The sequence below is a fragment of the Rhinolophus hipposideros genome (genome assembly GCF_964194185.1).
Source record: "Rhinolophus hipposideros genome assembly, chromosome: 6".
NCBI lineage: Eukaryota > Metazoa > Chordata > Mammalia > Chiroptera > Rhinolophidae > Rhinolophus > Rhinolophus hipposideros.
In genome coordinates, this window is record NC_138052.1 from 69,670,732 (window position 1) to 69,687,896 (window position 17,165).

General features: G+C 37.5%; 1 protein-coding gene across 1 annotated transcript in view; it reads right to left on the reverse strand.

Annotated features, from left to right (window-relative positions):
- The window catches only part of SATB2 (SATB homeobox 2), a 169,744-nt gene that overhangs the window by 135,193 nt on the left and 17,386 nt on the right, over window positions 1-17,165 (reverse strand). The window contains exon 3 of the mRNA XM_081052223.1: window positions 10,535-10,711. Within this exon, the coding sequence (XP_080908349.1) occupies window positions 10,535-10,711 (177 nt within the window). The remainder of the gene's footprint in view (window positions 1-10,534; window positions 10,712-17,165) is intronic.

The following is a 17,165-nucleotide window of genomic DNA, read 5'->3' on the forward strand; positions in this document are numbered from 1 at the left end:
ATGACCGTGTTGGGAAAGGGTGCAGGGTAGGTGACCAAATACATCTGAATTCTAACTCGGCCCATCTCACAACTGCTAAGCTCCTGGGAAGACTGTGAAAAGAAATTCAGTCGATCTTAGAACTCTAAAATTCAGAAGGGAGATAGATGTCATCTCCTTTCCATGCCCAGAGGATCCAAGGTCTGATACAAACATACCACCAAATGGGATTGCAAACCATTGCTCCTGCAAGCAGGGAGCTTTGGTGATATCTTTGACCAATTCCCTACCCAGTACTGGGCTCTCCTCAATCAGTGTAAACACAGGGAAAACCTTCCCTAAGCGTTTCCCCCAATGACTCTTTCACAAAACCTCCATCCTGTTGCAACCTGTAGCAAAAACCAGAGGCTAAAATAAAGACAAACAGTCATCTGTTATTAATTCCTGGGACATCCTTAACACAGGACTGTCTTCCTGACTCTAGTAAGCACTCAGTAACTAACCCACACAATGCTGTGTATGTGTTTTTTAAAGAGGAGAAAGACCAAAATGTGGGTGATCTGGAACAGACTGCCCTCTTCACTTGGCTCCCAAAAGAGTGGGCCCAGCTTTTATCTGGGAGATTATTAGGCCTTGTAGAGGGCAGAGGTTTGACTGTGCTATGAGCTTTCCAGCATCTCATTCTTTGATTTACAAAACTGACAGAAAGAATATGTCAGAAGTACTTCTCCACCGAGTGTGAGCTGGAAGCTGAGAGGAACCTCGGTGCTGTGTATTTGCATATAGCCTGCAGCAATCTTTTCCAACCTGAGTAACAAGCTTGTAAAACAGTACGGCAGATTTGCTGTTCTGTCCTGGGTGATAGATATTTCTTCAAACCGATAAGAGGCAGACAGATAGAGGAAAACCTCTGTGTTTTCTCTCACTGACACACATAATTTTGCCAACTACTGCTTTTGAGCAAGCAAACAGTATACACTGTCAAGCCTTATATCAGACTCTTTAGAGCTCTCAAAGCTGCCATCAAAAAAAACCAATTTTGCGTTTCAAAATGCTGGGTTTTAAATGCTCATCACAACCATGTGAATTCTACCTGGCACCTCAGAAACCAAACCAAGGTGCCCATGAGTGACCAAATGGCCAGCTGAGTGCTGGCTTTTCACCCCTGCCTCCAAATACCACCGAGCTTGTCCTGTATCACACTGCAGACAGAAGAGGTCCCTCACATCTCAGGGTTCCCCTTCGTGTGCCAAGCTAACTAACTAAGGGATAGCCAAACTGCCCGCTTACTGATCCGATGCAGATGAATGAATTATTATGCAGTTGAGATCCCATAAGGATTTTAAAATACAATAATATTGCATCTGAGAAAATCTGGACAAAGTATAAATGTAAAATGTGCACTAAAATAAGACGTCAGAAACTTACAATTCTGATATTTCACAAAGAATTAACTGAAATTATAAGAATTAGATGACAGAGCTCTTTTCCATATAAAAAAGAAGAGAAAAAGGAAGTAGGGTGTTTTTAAAAAACATTTTAATATTACAAAATGCTCCATGGCCAAGGATTTTTCTGCTATCATGAATGTCAAAATCAACTTTCTTTAAAGTTGGAGTATGGTGATGTAGCACCAAGAGGGAGAGTTGTATCAAAGGAATGCTTTCCACCTAAAGGGTCTACCCAGCAGGTAACAGCACTATGTACTGTAGCATTTGTAAGTGTTTTAATGAATGTGTTTTTTACCAAATGAGTTCCTCGAATGGAAACTGTACTGCTTCTTAAAACGCAAAATAACCTGGGTCTGTAACACATGACTGTACCATGCATTTAAAATCGATACAGTAGTCAAAGACAGTCATACTTTGGAAGGGAATGAGAGAAAAAATGACTCACAATATACACTGTATCAGAGTATCACCAATTTTAGGTTGTAGGTTTCCTACTCATATTTCCTCCAAGGTATATATTTTTAATGGGACATACTTTAATTATTAAATAAAAGTTGTATATCACGGTGAGTCACTTCGTTTAACCCGAATCACTTTACATGAACGACAAAACGTAGAACTCAGATGATCATTCCCCTCCAGGTCATAAGCATTCAAGCCTCAACTCTGAGAAGAAGGACTTTAAGAAGTTTAAAAAATACACCAAAGCTAACGACCACCGTGTCCAATTTCCCCAAACAAAACAGCTAACTGAAAACATTGCTAAACACTTCTATGATCGTGAAGGAAATAATGAGCTAGTTTTTTTTAATAATTTCCAATGATACAATTTTTTTTAAATGGGCAGATAGAAATTGCAAAGTGAGAGGTAAAGTGAGATCAGATAAATTTTTTGTGTATTTGTTTTTTTGTACTTCCTACTCAACTATTTCCTACTCAACTACTTCCTATTTCCTACTCAACTGCTAGGCATCCGGCAAATGAAGATGGATAGGGTCTTCACCTTCTACAAATTTACAAACAGGCAATAATTCCACCAGCTGATTGCCACATATGCCATAGTTACGTATCTATATATTTCAAATAACACATATTTGTGACAATAGAAACAAATATAAGGAATACAGAACTATAAACATTTATATTAGATATTCCTTCTTAAGTATATATTAAACAAGAAAGTAAGATGAGCACTATTTTCCCCTTGGCATTCAGTTAAAAAGCAGTGTTTCAGGTTTTGCTGTCTGCAAGGGAACAAACACGTGTTCACACATAGGAATATTTAATTTTATGTAGTAAAGGAGGTAAGAGTATAGGGGGCTTGTTAGAGATTTATGTCCGCCCAGCCAGTGTTTCACATTTTGGCCCATCCTGCTCTAATGAGGGTTGAAACATTGTTAACAGCAATTTGGGGTAGCTTTTTTAGCTCTCTTTTGAGAGCCACAGAATTTTTTTAAGAAGCAGCTTGTTTGTTAAAAGTTTGCTCCAAGGCCTAAAATTTCTGAATATGCACCTTTTTTCAACATTGCCCTTATAAAGAAAAAACTGCGGAGAGTCTCCCAAACATGAGCATTTAATTAAAGAAAAAGGGGGGAGGGGAAAGGAGGGGGGAGAAGAGAAAGAGCCAAAGAAAGAAACCAAAGAAGCAAGACAAGGCAAGAGATCATTTTAAATATTTTCAACAGGGACTGTCAAACTTTTAGCACATGAAAAACTTGGCTTCAGACAACCTATGTCTTTTAACCATCCTCCCTCAAAAAAAAGTGTGATTTTCTGAATTCCTTTCCAAGATTATGATTGAGCTTACTAATTGTTTATTTGAGATCATAGTATTTGCAGGCATTTATAGGGTTAGGTTGCCATTAAGTTTAGCAAAACAAAAATAATTCTGAATTAATTTAACAGCAAACATAAGTTTATTTTTTTTTTTTAATTTCAGAGCATGGGAAACCCATAGATTCAAAGACTTAAGAGACACATCAACCAAGTGTAATACATAGATTTTTATGGCTCCTGATTTGAATAAGCAAACATTAAATATATATGTGTGTGTGTATATATATATATATGTATATATATATATATATATATATATATATATATACTCATGTATATGTACATAAACATGGCTAACAGTAAACATATACATGTTTTTAAAATAGGCTTTATCTTTAAGAGATACTTAGTAAAATATCTGTAGATAAAATATGAGGTCTAAGATGAGCTTTAAAGGTCTAAGATGAGTAAGGGAGAGGTGAGAAATGGGTGGAGGCAGAGATGAAACAAGATTAATCATGAATTGCTAATTGTTGATCCTAGATGAATTCCTGAATACTTAATATGCTTGTCTCTCTACTTTTTATATGTCACATGTTTCCATAATAAAACATTTTAGAGAATTAAATTAAGAATAAAATATTAAAACACTGAACAATTTAAAATGAAAGTGTATTCTTTTCTGAGGATGAAATTTACCTTAAAGTGTTTACTATGTAAAGTTCTTCCCAATAGTATGTTGTAAAGATCTAATCCACTGAAAAGTATATAATAATAATAAATAACTATAAAATAATAAGAAATAAACAATAAGAAACTAAGCCATTCCTTTTTTATATAAATATCGTTACTATTTTGATTCTAAATCTTATTCTACTTATTTTTATCACTGTTTCTAGTCATAGGCTGGAATTATTCTCCCTACATATAACGCCTTCAAACAGATGAGGTCCAGGTAGATACTGACAAAATATCTCTTAAATTTTGATCAGAAGAATTTGGATCCCAGCAATCCCATAAGTACCTTTTGCATAACTACCTCTTATTATTCAAAAAGTTATTACTGGAGTGTTTTGCCACCACAAGTATAGCTAAAACATCACTGACTATGGAATGACAACACAGAGTGTTCTGGAAATGGTGATAGGTGATCAAAAAGGAGTAAGATTATATTTCACTTCTGATAAGAATAGCTAATTCATGAATGGGAGCCAACTTCACAGCAATGCACAAGAGAAAAAAATTCATGAATAAAGTTCAGTAAAATGAACCTTTAAAACGGTTTTCATTCAGTCAACAAACATTTACTGAATTCCCATAGACTTCACATTGTGCTCTATATTACTACTATAAAGAAACAAAATAGTTGCCAGTCTATGTGTCCAAATGTAATTATTGAAGAAAGTAAACAGGCACTTTTTAGGAATGCATGTACTGTATCTCCAGGGTAATAAATAATACCTCCAAGTTCATTTATTCATTCTGCCTATATCAAATGAATGCCTACCAGAAATGCCATGCAAGCTCCCTGAAAGCAAGATTTTTTTTTCAGTTCTTTATCCCCAGAACCTGGAATTGTGACTGCACAGAGGAGGCAATTAATACTGCTTATTAATTATTTTGAAAATTACAATTGCTAAAGAATGGGCTTTATTTTCACATCAGGAATCATTTTGGCCTTGTAAACAAGAATTGTATACTGGAATTACTCAACCTATTATAGGCGCTACTATAAGGTTAGAAGTTGGCTTAATAGACAATAATTCTGTGAATTTTCTGTTGTTGTGGACTTGTTTGTTTTTAATGAAGTCTGTCTCAGTTACCTGGAAAAAGTATCTCCATATATTTCATCATAGAAATTAAATATGTATAATCTATAATTATTGAATATGTGTAATTATTAGCAAATAAATATAATTATTGTGAATTTACTGACCATGCAATCTGAAAGGTCCTAACTTGTGCTCACTTTGGCAGCACATACACAAAAAAGTCCAGCTTTTTGGTGTTTATGTCAAAAAGTAAAACAGGGATATTAAAGAATTGCCTGCTACCCCAAATCTAAGAGACTCTAAGAGACTCTCATCGAGTCTTTCACAGGCCAACCCTGTGGTTAAGAACCCTGACTCTGGCGGTATGTCACTGGGCTTCAAATCTCAGCTCTCCTACTCTCTAGCCCTGTGCCCCTGTGAAAGTTACTTCCCCTCTTTATTTGTCTCAGTTTCCTCAAAATGGGAAACAAAACTTACTTCAAAGAGGTGTTGTGAGAATTAAATGAGTTAGTACATGTAAATCTTTTAGACTAGTGCGTATATGGTATTTGCTCAATCAAGGTTACCTAGCAGTATTAAGACTCTTAAGAAATGCCTTGGTTTATACATCACAGAGGCTCATTAATGATCTATTGATGTTTTTATAAATCTTAAACTGAAAAAAAAACAACAGGAATATATCTATACCACATACAAGTTTTCACACAGATAAAATAGGGATAGATGAACTGCTTATCAAAATCGGAGAATAAGATAGAAATAACTTCCAACTTTTTCAGAGAAGAATTCATGGAGGAGGTAAAATTTCATACTTATTATATATTTTTTTCTGATTAGAAAAATAAGATTCCACATACTCCCACCACCCGCCCTGTTGACATTAATATATTTCCCTTGTCATTTTTTTCTATGCATATACAAAGGTGTAATCGGAATGTTTAAATTTAAAAAAAACGTTATTACAGTAAAAGACACATTGCCATTAATCCCCCTCAAAATACCCCCCCCCCTTGCTTCAAATACACTTATCCCACCATTCTTGCCACTTTCTGGAGCAGTTCTGGAAGTTTTCTTTTGTGAGTGTCTTTAGTTGTGCTCTCATGGCTGCCTCGATGTCCTGAATCAATTCAAAACGTTTACCTTTCATGGTCATTTTGACTTTGAGGAAGAGCCAGAAGTCACATGGTGCCAGAACCAGTGAATAAGGTAGATGAGGACACCCTGTAATTTTTTTACTTGATAGAAATCACCGAACCAGAAGCGATGTGTGACATGGAGCCTTTCGTTGTGACCAGAAAATACATTGAATGCTGCTGCGAAGCACCATCCAACAAAAAGACAGGGCTCTTCAATACAGGAAGCGGCACACTGAATCTTACTAACAGTGTGTAACAAGTTTCAACTTGTTCAGTACAGTCAGTCGGGTGTGAGTTACGGTTCAGAGGAGTGTTTTAAAGTGCGCCATAAATCATCCTCCATCATGACAAGACTCTGTGTCACATATCGCTTCTGGTATACGGCGATTTCCATCAAATAAAAACATTACAGTGTGTCCTCATCTACCTTATTCATCGGATCTGGCACCATTCGACTTCTGGCTCTTCCCCAAAGTCAAAATGATTCAGGACATCAAGGCAGCCACAACAGCACAACTAAAGACACTCACAAAAGAAGACTTCCAGAACTGCTTCAGAAAGTGGCAAGAACAATGGGATAGTGTGTTCAAAGTGAGGGGGTATTTTGAAGGGGATTAATGGCAATGTGTCTTTTATTGTAATAAATTTTTTCATTTGCTTTCTTTCTTTTTCCCTTTTTTTTTTTTTTTTTTTTAGGAGGGCACAGCTCTGTGGCCCACGTGGGGATTGGAAAAGCAACCTTGGTGTTATCAGCACCACACTCTAACCAACTGAGCTGACAGGGTAGGCCACCCCCCTAATTTTTTTAATTTAAGCGTTCACCATATTTTTTATCACACCTCGTATATGGAATTTTATATAACCGAGACTGTACCTAGCACCCTGCTGGATTCACATAATACTGTATGAAATGCATTTTTCTATTGCTTTTTAAAATATCTTAAATAATTGCATAAATTTAATTACTCCAACATAAATGAGAAATAAGAGTGATTAATCCACCTCCTCTTGAACCCATAATTTTTATATACCCATGATACCAAAAGTAAGCAGCCAGAAAGGATTTTTGCTTATTTATTATTGTTTGGCATATTTATTTCTAGTTACATTTGCTGATCAAAACTAAAATTTAAAAGTTATTTAAAATGTACAGAAAGCAGTGGAGGGAGACAATGTCCACTTACAAATCAAAGACACACAGGGAGGAATCACATAGCCGTGATCATAGCCACCTCCCAAAGTCCGTCACCCACACTAGCAACTACGAAGAGGTACTTATCAGTAGGAAAAAGAACTCTCTGGACAATGTGGTGAGGTCCATGGCTATTACTAAAAGCCTTATGGGTCAAAACTGAAAGTATGAAAAGGAATGAAGAAAGAAGAAAGGGAGTGATGAGTTTAATTGGGGAGGGTGGGCTTTACTGCACAGCAATACCCTAGGTTAACCCAAAGACTAGACTTTTGATTCAGAGACATGGACTCATCCACCATAAAGTGTAAAACACACTTGCTGTTCATTAGACCTTAGCCTATCTATTGTGGGAAATGCAAAGAGCCTGCCATATTTCGGCTTTTTTGCATATGCAAAACAGCAGATCAGATGAATCCTGCACCTCATGTCCTTGAAAATCACAGTTAATGGTATGTGTGCTGGGAAATGCAGGGTTTGGGTCCGTTAGAAGCATAGTATCCATGATTTATGACAGTATCTTGGGTTCCAATATCTGGTTTGAAATAAAGAAGATTATTATTTAAAAAGGGGGTGGGGGTGAGGGATTGGAAATCCCTAAACTCCATTTTAGTGGAATTTCTATTATCCTTTAGAAGCAAAACTCCAAAATAATGACATTACTATTTTTTTTTTCTCTTTTAAAGGCAATCTGAATAGTATTACAATTCCATTATTGAAACTCTTTGCTGGTCACGTTAAAATGAAAAATCCTGTTTCAAGAGTTTCAATTTTTAAAATAGGCTCAAGCAACCCACTCTCTTTGCAGTTTAGTTCTGCCCAACTTTTCCAGCAATTGAAGAAGGGTTTAAGGACACTCAGTTTCGCTGCTATGAATGGATTTGCCAGTGACTTCCCCATTGTGGGGGAATTACCTAAACACTGAACAAACAAACTAAACCAAACCAAACCAAAAGAGAAAACTAGACACATAAAACCTCAGGCCTTGAATATGCCGTCATATTTTGTTCTACCTCCTCTTTTGGCTTTCTCCCACCCTACCGTTTGTCCAGCACATGAACCACCTGTCTCATCATGCATTCTGTTTGTCCTATAATAAACATGCAGCAAACTGTACACATTTGATGATCTGAATGACAACAAAGATCAAAATAAACAATCTGAAGTTTTTCCATTTACCCACGTCAGAGATCAGTAGCATAATGTAAAACAAAATAAACAAACTGCAATTTTTGTTTCCCTCTGTGAGATTACTATACAGGACGTAGTAATGAAGCTTTTGCTTACCTACAAAATAAAGTATATCTGCCATCTACGTCGATATACAATCAGAATGTTGATTCAACTTTTAAAAAGTTTAATATTTAGTATTCTTTAACCATGGTTTTCGAAAACTGAAGCAGCAGATATTCGCTTCTGACTTTTCCATTGTTTAATCCTCTACTGTGGACGATATTTCTTGCTAGTGTATCTTACCTGGGTGTGCAGAACTCTTGGTTCACGCCACTGAACGGAACAGTGTGGCTCCCTGGTGCAAGTTTCCTGAGAGCCCCTTCCCTGAGCCTGTGCCAAGAATCAAATCTTGGCCACTTAGTGCTCTGGGCTCCACATGTGAGCTCACGGCGCGTTGAGCAGCCGTGCTAACTGAGATGGATAGCCCTGTCAAACAGGAAGCTGGCACACCAGGATGCAAGCAGTGGGATACAATGACCTTTACATTCAGAGAAAAATATCCCTAAAATGGCATGAAAAGTTTATGGGTGGGGGGGAGGTGGGGGTTCCTTTATTTCATTTAGGCAAGTAGCATGAAATAAAAGCAATGGTGCCAGTATGCAATTTGCTTGAGATCAGATTTTGAATCCCTCACACAAGGAAAAGTCCTCCGAGAAAGGAAATGAATCATCCTTTATTACACTGCTTTCAAAGCAGCGGACTCTGCGACTCAGCGGTATTAAGGCACCAGACAGGCCAAGCGTTCTGGTTCAGGATGCACTTGGACTCACAATAATCCATGGATATTACCTGCCCTAGGAAATTATTCCTGACCCCCTGGTTTTGGATAAGTTGCTTTCTTGGTAGAACTAAGATATAATTTAAATACTTAATTAAAGCATTTTTTAAAAAGTAATGATCTGCTTACAGAATCACAGTCTAGAGCTTGGGAATTTATATCCCATGTCCTAGGTCACCATATTTGTAACTTGGAATAAATAGCTTGATCTCTCATCCTTCTCTTATTTGAACAAACAGACTAATGACTGCTAGTTCTTAGGAATTATATGAAGAGGAACTCATAAAAAACATAGCAAAGATACTGGGCACATACACAAAGGTTAAATAAATATGGTAAATTATAAGAATACACATAGGAAATATGTAAAACAAAACCTGGAAGTCACATATTTCTCTCCTTTAGTTATAACCATTATCCTAAACACAATTCAATCATTTCAGCTTTACAAGAATAATTCCATTGGGTCAGAAAATTTTTTTTTCCATTCTTCAAGGTTTGGGAGGTATTTTTGTTGTTATTTGTTCTGTCAATTCTTTGGCATGAAAGAACAATGGGCTATGCTTCAGAATGAAGCAACACAAGCTAACAATGGGCTCTCCAGTGCTGTACAATACACAGTGAAATAATGATGCAAATTTAATACTTAATTAAATAGGTTAGAGAAATAGATCGCAAAGTCACTGAGATTTTTTTAAATGAATGGATTACATCAAAACTACAGAGCAGTTTTCAAAGATACAAAAATATGAAAAGATGTATCTACGTTTTTCTATTTAATTAAAAGGTGAATTGTAAAGTGCAGAAGCTGCAGTGAATATATTTTTAAAACTGAATGTTTATAAATCATGTATTATAGTTTGTTAAGTTAGGAGTCAAATATGTCTGCACTGGCTCTGAGAATACCAATTTGGAGATTTAAAGAAAAATAACAATTATCAATGCAAAAAAAAAAAAACACAAAAAAAACTTGTGATGATTACTTTGCAATGCAAGTTGATTTGTGTGGCTCTAGAGGTGCTGGTCAAATTCTTCCTATCCCCCAAAGAAACCAGGAAACAAGACTCTGCAAAAAAACATTCTGCTGTTCACAGTTTGGGAAAGATGCTAAATCTGACCTTTCTCCTCCAACCCTTGTTTGGAGCATGATTTCAGGGAGCATTCTTCCTCAAATCATGACACAGGAAAAGCATGAAGAGGAGAGGGAGATGCCTTAATACCTTGTGCCTGAGCTGCAGAGCTGTGGGAGTACCCCAGGGCCAGGAGCGCGGTCTCCACCAGCTGGCTAAAAAGCACGTCTTTTCGAACCAGGACGAACTCAGCGTGTTCTTCTCTGTTGTCATATTCAAGAGAGCCGTCCAACTGCTCCACCACACAAAAGACAGGAATCATCAAACCTGGAGGGACAAAATTCAAGAGCAAAACACAAACATTACAAAGCAAATCTCAGTCACCATGATGAGAAGGGAAGAGATAGTTATAAAAGTCACTCATCTGTGATCAGCAGTGGTTTAGATTACACATGCCTCTTAGTCAGTGGGACTAATGGGAAAGCTGTGGATTTTCTCCCTTCCATTATTATTATCAGGCAGCAGCAGAATTGCCCTGGGCCATGGCAGAAGCCCTCAGATTCTAGGCGTTAAAAAGGGAAGTGGGCCAGGCAGAGGGCAGTGCCCTGAGAGACCTCAGGTTCATAGGCTGCACTTAGGTAAGGGCGAAGCAACCTTCTAGACACTTGCACCCTTCCTGTCTATGGTTTTTATCATTAAGTTAATCAGGACTAGTGTTTTTCAGATCAGATTTGCTTTTGTCTGGAAATGCTGTAAATTACCTAATAGGAAGACAGATTTGCTTTCAGGGCCTAAACTAGTATGTAAATATGTAAAATAAAGTCAATGGGCATTCAAAAGAAGTTTCTCCTGTATCTTTTATTTTTTCTAAATCCTGATAAATAGGTCATCAATTATCCTGAAAATACCTTGTTCATGAAATTCCTAACTGATGGTTAACTTATGTCAAAATATACATCCAAATACAAAACTTTGTCTTTCCTTAATTATTATTTTATACATTAACAGCAGTTGCCATTAGAAAGGGATTATCACTTCTTGTGTTTTCAGAGAAAAGAAGTAAACTAGGCAAAGAATAAAGCAAATTAGTCTAGTTGAAAATCTGTTGAAATCTGTTGTCACTGAAATATTTCTCTGCTTTGTATCAAAGTGTGAAAACCTAAAAAATGTTTAATTTGCCAAAGATTTTTTATAAACTGTTTTTTTATTTTTTTTAAATTATGCAGGCATTTAAATCTAAACACAGCCAAGGCGTAAGAAGATCAAAGTTTTACCAACAGCAAGTAATAAACGTGGACTCTGCCCTATTTAATTTACAGAAATTAGTATGTTGTGGATCTGTTCTGGGTCTTCTCTTTGTGCAAGAAAAATCAAAAGTTATGAAGGAAGGATGGGCAAGCAGAGAGATGGGGGAAACAGAAGGTCAGCTGGTCACTGCGAAGGCACTTCACACTAAAAATAAGACCTCTGTGTGAAATGACAGACGCGAGTACAGTCTTTGACACATAGAAGGCATAAGATTTCTTCTAGAAGCCTTTCCCTATTGCCCAGACCCTACAAGCCTCCTGACTCACTCTGATCTAAAAATCAGAGGGTGGGAGCAGACACTCTGCAAACTACCAGGTCACAGATTTAGATTTTTGTTCTAAAGATAATACAATGGTACAACTGGTTCCCATGTGCTAATTATTATTATTAAAGATAATAAGTATTGGGTATAATTATTAAATATCATCATTATTAACAAGAACAATACTCATTAAAAATTGTTATCATTGAAGATCTTGGTAATTATTATTAAGCCTGACAGTCTCACAAGTCACACCATCCCATACCTGGGACAACTAGTGACTCAGTGTTCACTCCTAAGAACAACAAAACAGCACTATTGTCTATCCAGGGTATAGATGTATGGAAAGAAGGAAATAAGGGTGGAGCAGACTGACAGTTTTAGACAAAGAAGATAATTTAATCTGTCCACATGGTGCCTTATAAAATAGCTTTTTATATTGCGACTAGTACTGGCATATCAAATGCTTATTTATTTATGCCTAGTTTATCCCCACATCTATGTAAGACATGTGATGAACAATAAAAATTGGATGTCCTCCAAATATCTTTGTGGCCATTCATTTACCCAGTTTTTGATTCCCTGAACACCTACTGTGCGCCAGGTAGCCCTCACAGTGCCAGGTATAAAAGTGAGAACAAGTCGGGGGGGGGGGGCGGGGGGGGGGGTCCTGTCCTCAGTGCAGTTGCAGGTGTTGTGAACTCTTCCTAAGCAAGCACAATGACATTTTATAGGGCCCATTCCTGACCTGCAAGGAATAGCCCCCATTTAGACCTTTTAACTCTTAAATACTGGTATATGATATTTGTCCGGGGAAGCAAGCAGATTTCTATTTTTAATGATTTAAATATATGTACACCTAGGGCCATGCAGTCAGTGGTGCCATAAGCTATTTCACCACTAATTCCTGTGTGTACATAAGTTTCGGGGCTGAAAATCCATGTGCAGTTCCTTATGTCAACACCTGAGTGTCACACATCTGGGAATTACAGATAAGACCTTTAAATGAATCCAGTTGCTCCATAAGCTATCATGTATCCATGACTTAGGAACCATAAATCCTCTTCAAGTGTATAGTCAATTGAAAAAACTTAAGACCTTACTAATTTTTAAAAATAATATTATCAGTTCAATGAGCTAGATACGAAACACATTAAAGCACAGGGGTCTACACCATGTAGGCATTTATGTTTTGAAAGTGTCGATTACCAAAATATTTCCTAAACATGTTAGGCAGTGACTGAAGTAAGCAATTGTTATCTGACATAATAACAGTAACTCCTTACAGTCAAAAACCAAGCAGCCATCCCTCAGAGTCATCGCCTACTTTGAAAAAAAAAGGGGAGGAAAAAGGAGTTTGAGGTCACTTATAAAACAATATTAACCAGAATGTACGATGATAGAAGTTGTTCGGAAGGCCCATACGGACGAGAGACCAAACAATATCATCAACAGGTTACATTTAATCCCTAGAAAAATGTACCTTTTTACTAGAATTTAATTGATCTAAACTACTATGAAATTTTTACAATGAAATGCAATTTTTACAAAAGAAGAAACCAGGAAAAATAGATTCAATTACTAGTGACAATGACAAGAGCAATGAGAAATAGTAAAACACTGAATTGAAGTGTTAGGAAAGAAGAAAATTAATACACAGGTTTTAAAAGCCTTAAAAACAGCAAGTCCCCTGGGAAAGAAAACTATAAAAGGATAATTAGAAATATATACCAAAAAAATGATATTTATCCATTTGGTCCTCCCACTCTCTCCAGGCAAATATGGGGGGTGGGGGGAGAAAAAAAGAAAAGAAAGAAAAAAACAAAAAAGTGACTGGATGAAAAAAAAAAGTGCTTGAAAAGCACTTCAAAAAATAAGAATGGGAAGAATTAAAAGATAAGTTCCAATAAAAGAAGAGCAATGTAAAACTAAAATGTATTTACAACAAAATTTGGAAATAAGAAGAAAAAAGAAACTCTTGTTCCAGCCTATATCTAGAGCTCATGGCCTTATTTTTGCTTTTATTGTAGCACAGACCCATTTCCAGATGATCAAGAAGAGAACTTTGAACCCTTTTCATGGTAAGCCTCGCTAAGCCTTTTACAATTGTGGAAGGTAAGCAAGTAGCTTAATCTAAAGGACAGGCACACAGCCCCAGCCATTTGCAAAAAATTAAGAGTTGTTCTGACAATTGGGATAAATGGTGAATTCTGTTGTCATAGAGGCAAAATACGCCTCTCTCTAGTACAAAAAGGCACTTTCCCAACTGTCATTAGTTATGATGCTCAAATTGTCATTTTCATTATGACATTATTTCTGACGTGTGTGTAATTATATAGAGTTAACCTCATCTTCACCACTAGAGCCATGTGAACAGAGTCCTGTGGGGAGATGGTTAAAGGTGGTGGTGACCAATTCCACGTCAGGAGGCAGGCAAGTCTTGGATCAAATCCTGGCACTACCACTCTGTACCTGAGGGAGTGACCTTGGATAACTTATTTGACATCTCTGGGGCTCAAATTCTTCCTAGGCGATGTGCAAATAATATCTACATCGCAGAACTGTTGTGAGGATTCAACAAAGTAATATAGTTAAGGTTAAGTTTGCTAACAGATAGCCTTCAAACAACGGAACCTATTTGTTTTTCTTTTTTCAAAATCAGTACCATTGTACAGAGAAAAAAAAGAGACGAGTAAATTTTTTCAGGGTCCATAGTCAATGCCACGATACTAACTAAAAAGCATTTCTTCAGAATAAAAATGTTACTAATAATCATTGACTGGTCTGATGATATAAGATGCAAATAATTATGGCTTAAAATGTTCAGTGTGCCTCATCACAAAAAGGTGGACGTGTTAAAAGCACTGTACTTTATGCTCCAAAAGTGCATACCCAAGATAATAGCTATTAGCCACATGTGGCAAACGAGCATGGGAAATGTGGCTAGTCCTGAACTGAGATGTGCTGTAAGTATAAAATACACACTCGAGTTCAATGATGTCATATCAAAAAAGAAATAAAAATAAACACGCCATCCACCATTTTTTCAATTAACTGCATGTAGAAATATTTTGGATATATTGAGCTAAATAAAATATATTATTACATTATTTCCACCTGTTTCTTTTCCTTTGTTTTAAAGGAAGCTACCAGGAAATTTAAAATTATGCATGTGCCTCGTACTTTCTTTCTATCAGAGCTGCTGTAAGCAATCTGTCAAACACCAATATACACAACAGTTTTTCTGACAGGATAGATTGATCCAAAACTGGTAACTAGGACAATGGAGCGATTGTCTTGAGCATTTCTGGAATGCCTCTTAGTTAATTTTCCACTGTGTTCCAGATTCTAGGAGAACTGAGGGCAGATATACTCTTGATTATACTCCACAATCTACCCTGATGTCTTCTCTGCATCATCAAGCAAATTGTATGTTATTGTTTCATTCCAAATTACATTAATCCAACTTCATGAATAGGAGAAAGGCTTTTTTCCCCTTCTCTTCATTTTAAAGAACAATTATAGTTTTCAGGAAATGCCACAACACTGGCAAGAAAGGGACCTGAGAAACAAGTATTCTTTAATTCTCTGGGTGTCTAACCTCAACAATGAAAGACAAAAGAAGGTCCAGCGGTGAGGGGTCTAAATGGCAGGATTCTACTGCCTCCCACAAAAGTTAGGACACAAAAACCACGTCTCATTTGCATAGCTCCTCCTAACTCACCCCTTACTCTAACATACCTATGTCCCTTAATGTTCTCCCCACATGCACCCTGAGAGAGGGTTAGTCTCATTCTCCTTTAGTAAATGAGGAAATTGAAACTATGCAAAAATAAGTAACATGCCCAAAGAAACCCAGCAAGGCCAAAGAAGAGCAGTTCAGATTAGTCACCTCCAAATTTCAAGGATGCTGCTTTCTTGGGGGTTGAAAACAACATTCCCAAACCCACACCCACAAAAATTCAAAGGCTTGGCCTTTTAGTGAAGGACCCTTCACCACTTGCTAAGTCCAACGTGTGACTGGCGTTGCTTACAAGTGTATCCGCCTGTTGAGGTCCGCGGGCCTACCACCCGTCAGGCTAGACAAAGAGGAAGAACCAAACAGGTGCCTAACCTTCAGTCACGGACAAAGACTCGTCCTAATGTGGGTGAGCATGGGCTCCGGCCTCCTCCTCAGCCCTTTTGGATCCTCTGCTCGCTCTCATTCTTCGACCTGCCTCCTGAACGATAAGACCTAGTCTCCTCCCCTCTTTCAAAGGGCTCCTGAAACCATGTGCTTGGAGAAGGAAGGCGACCACAGAGGCTACTCCCTGCCCTCTGGCTGGCAGTATATCTGGTTCTACTCCGAGAAGGTCCCACAGTGAACTGAAGATTACCAAGGCTTTAGGGCAGAGCCTCTCACATCTGGTATTTGTACAAAACTGGACCTGAAGTAAAGCACCACACTCAGCAACCACCACAATCAATAAATCGTAGAACCCCTGAAACACTGAAACAAATTCTACCAAGTAAACCAAGTGAATAAATAATACAGTGTCTCCCAGAAGATGGGGAGAGAAAGGAGTGACGGATGGCAACTATCTATTTTTTTTTCTTATTGCAAATTTACTAGAAAAACAACACAACCACATACCTGCTCTATAACCTCATATTCATGCTCTTTTTCTCTCTCTCCTCCCACCCCCCTCTCTCAAACAATCACAGTCACACAGACACAAAGAGAAATAACCTGCCAGGATTAACCTCTGGACACTTCTTCCTACCCTAAAACAATAAAGGCAAGTCTGAACACCAAGAATTGCAACCAGAAACAGAACAGAGGAATGAGGTGGGACCCCCTCCTCCTTGGGGTCCCAGGCAAAATTTCCAAATGGATCAAATGTATCTTTCCTACTCTTCTCTTTCCGGGCCCTGCTGCCCTCTCCCAAGCACCCAACCTCTAGAGCTCTGGTAGCCAGAGGCTCCACATTCCACCATTCCTCTCCTGCCACTCATTTCCCCAGGGGCTGAGCTCGAAAATTCCAAAGAGATAAAAAGATGCTAAACGTTACTGTTTGAATGGTTTAGTGGTGCCTTAATCACCTTAAACATATTTTCATTGTAAAAGAAATATACTTTATCTCTGTACAGATTCACTTCTAATAGAAGAAATTTCAGGAAATGAAATAAAGACAGACATGTTTTCACCAGTCTTGGGATGGGGGGGTGAGC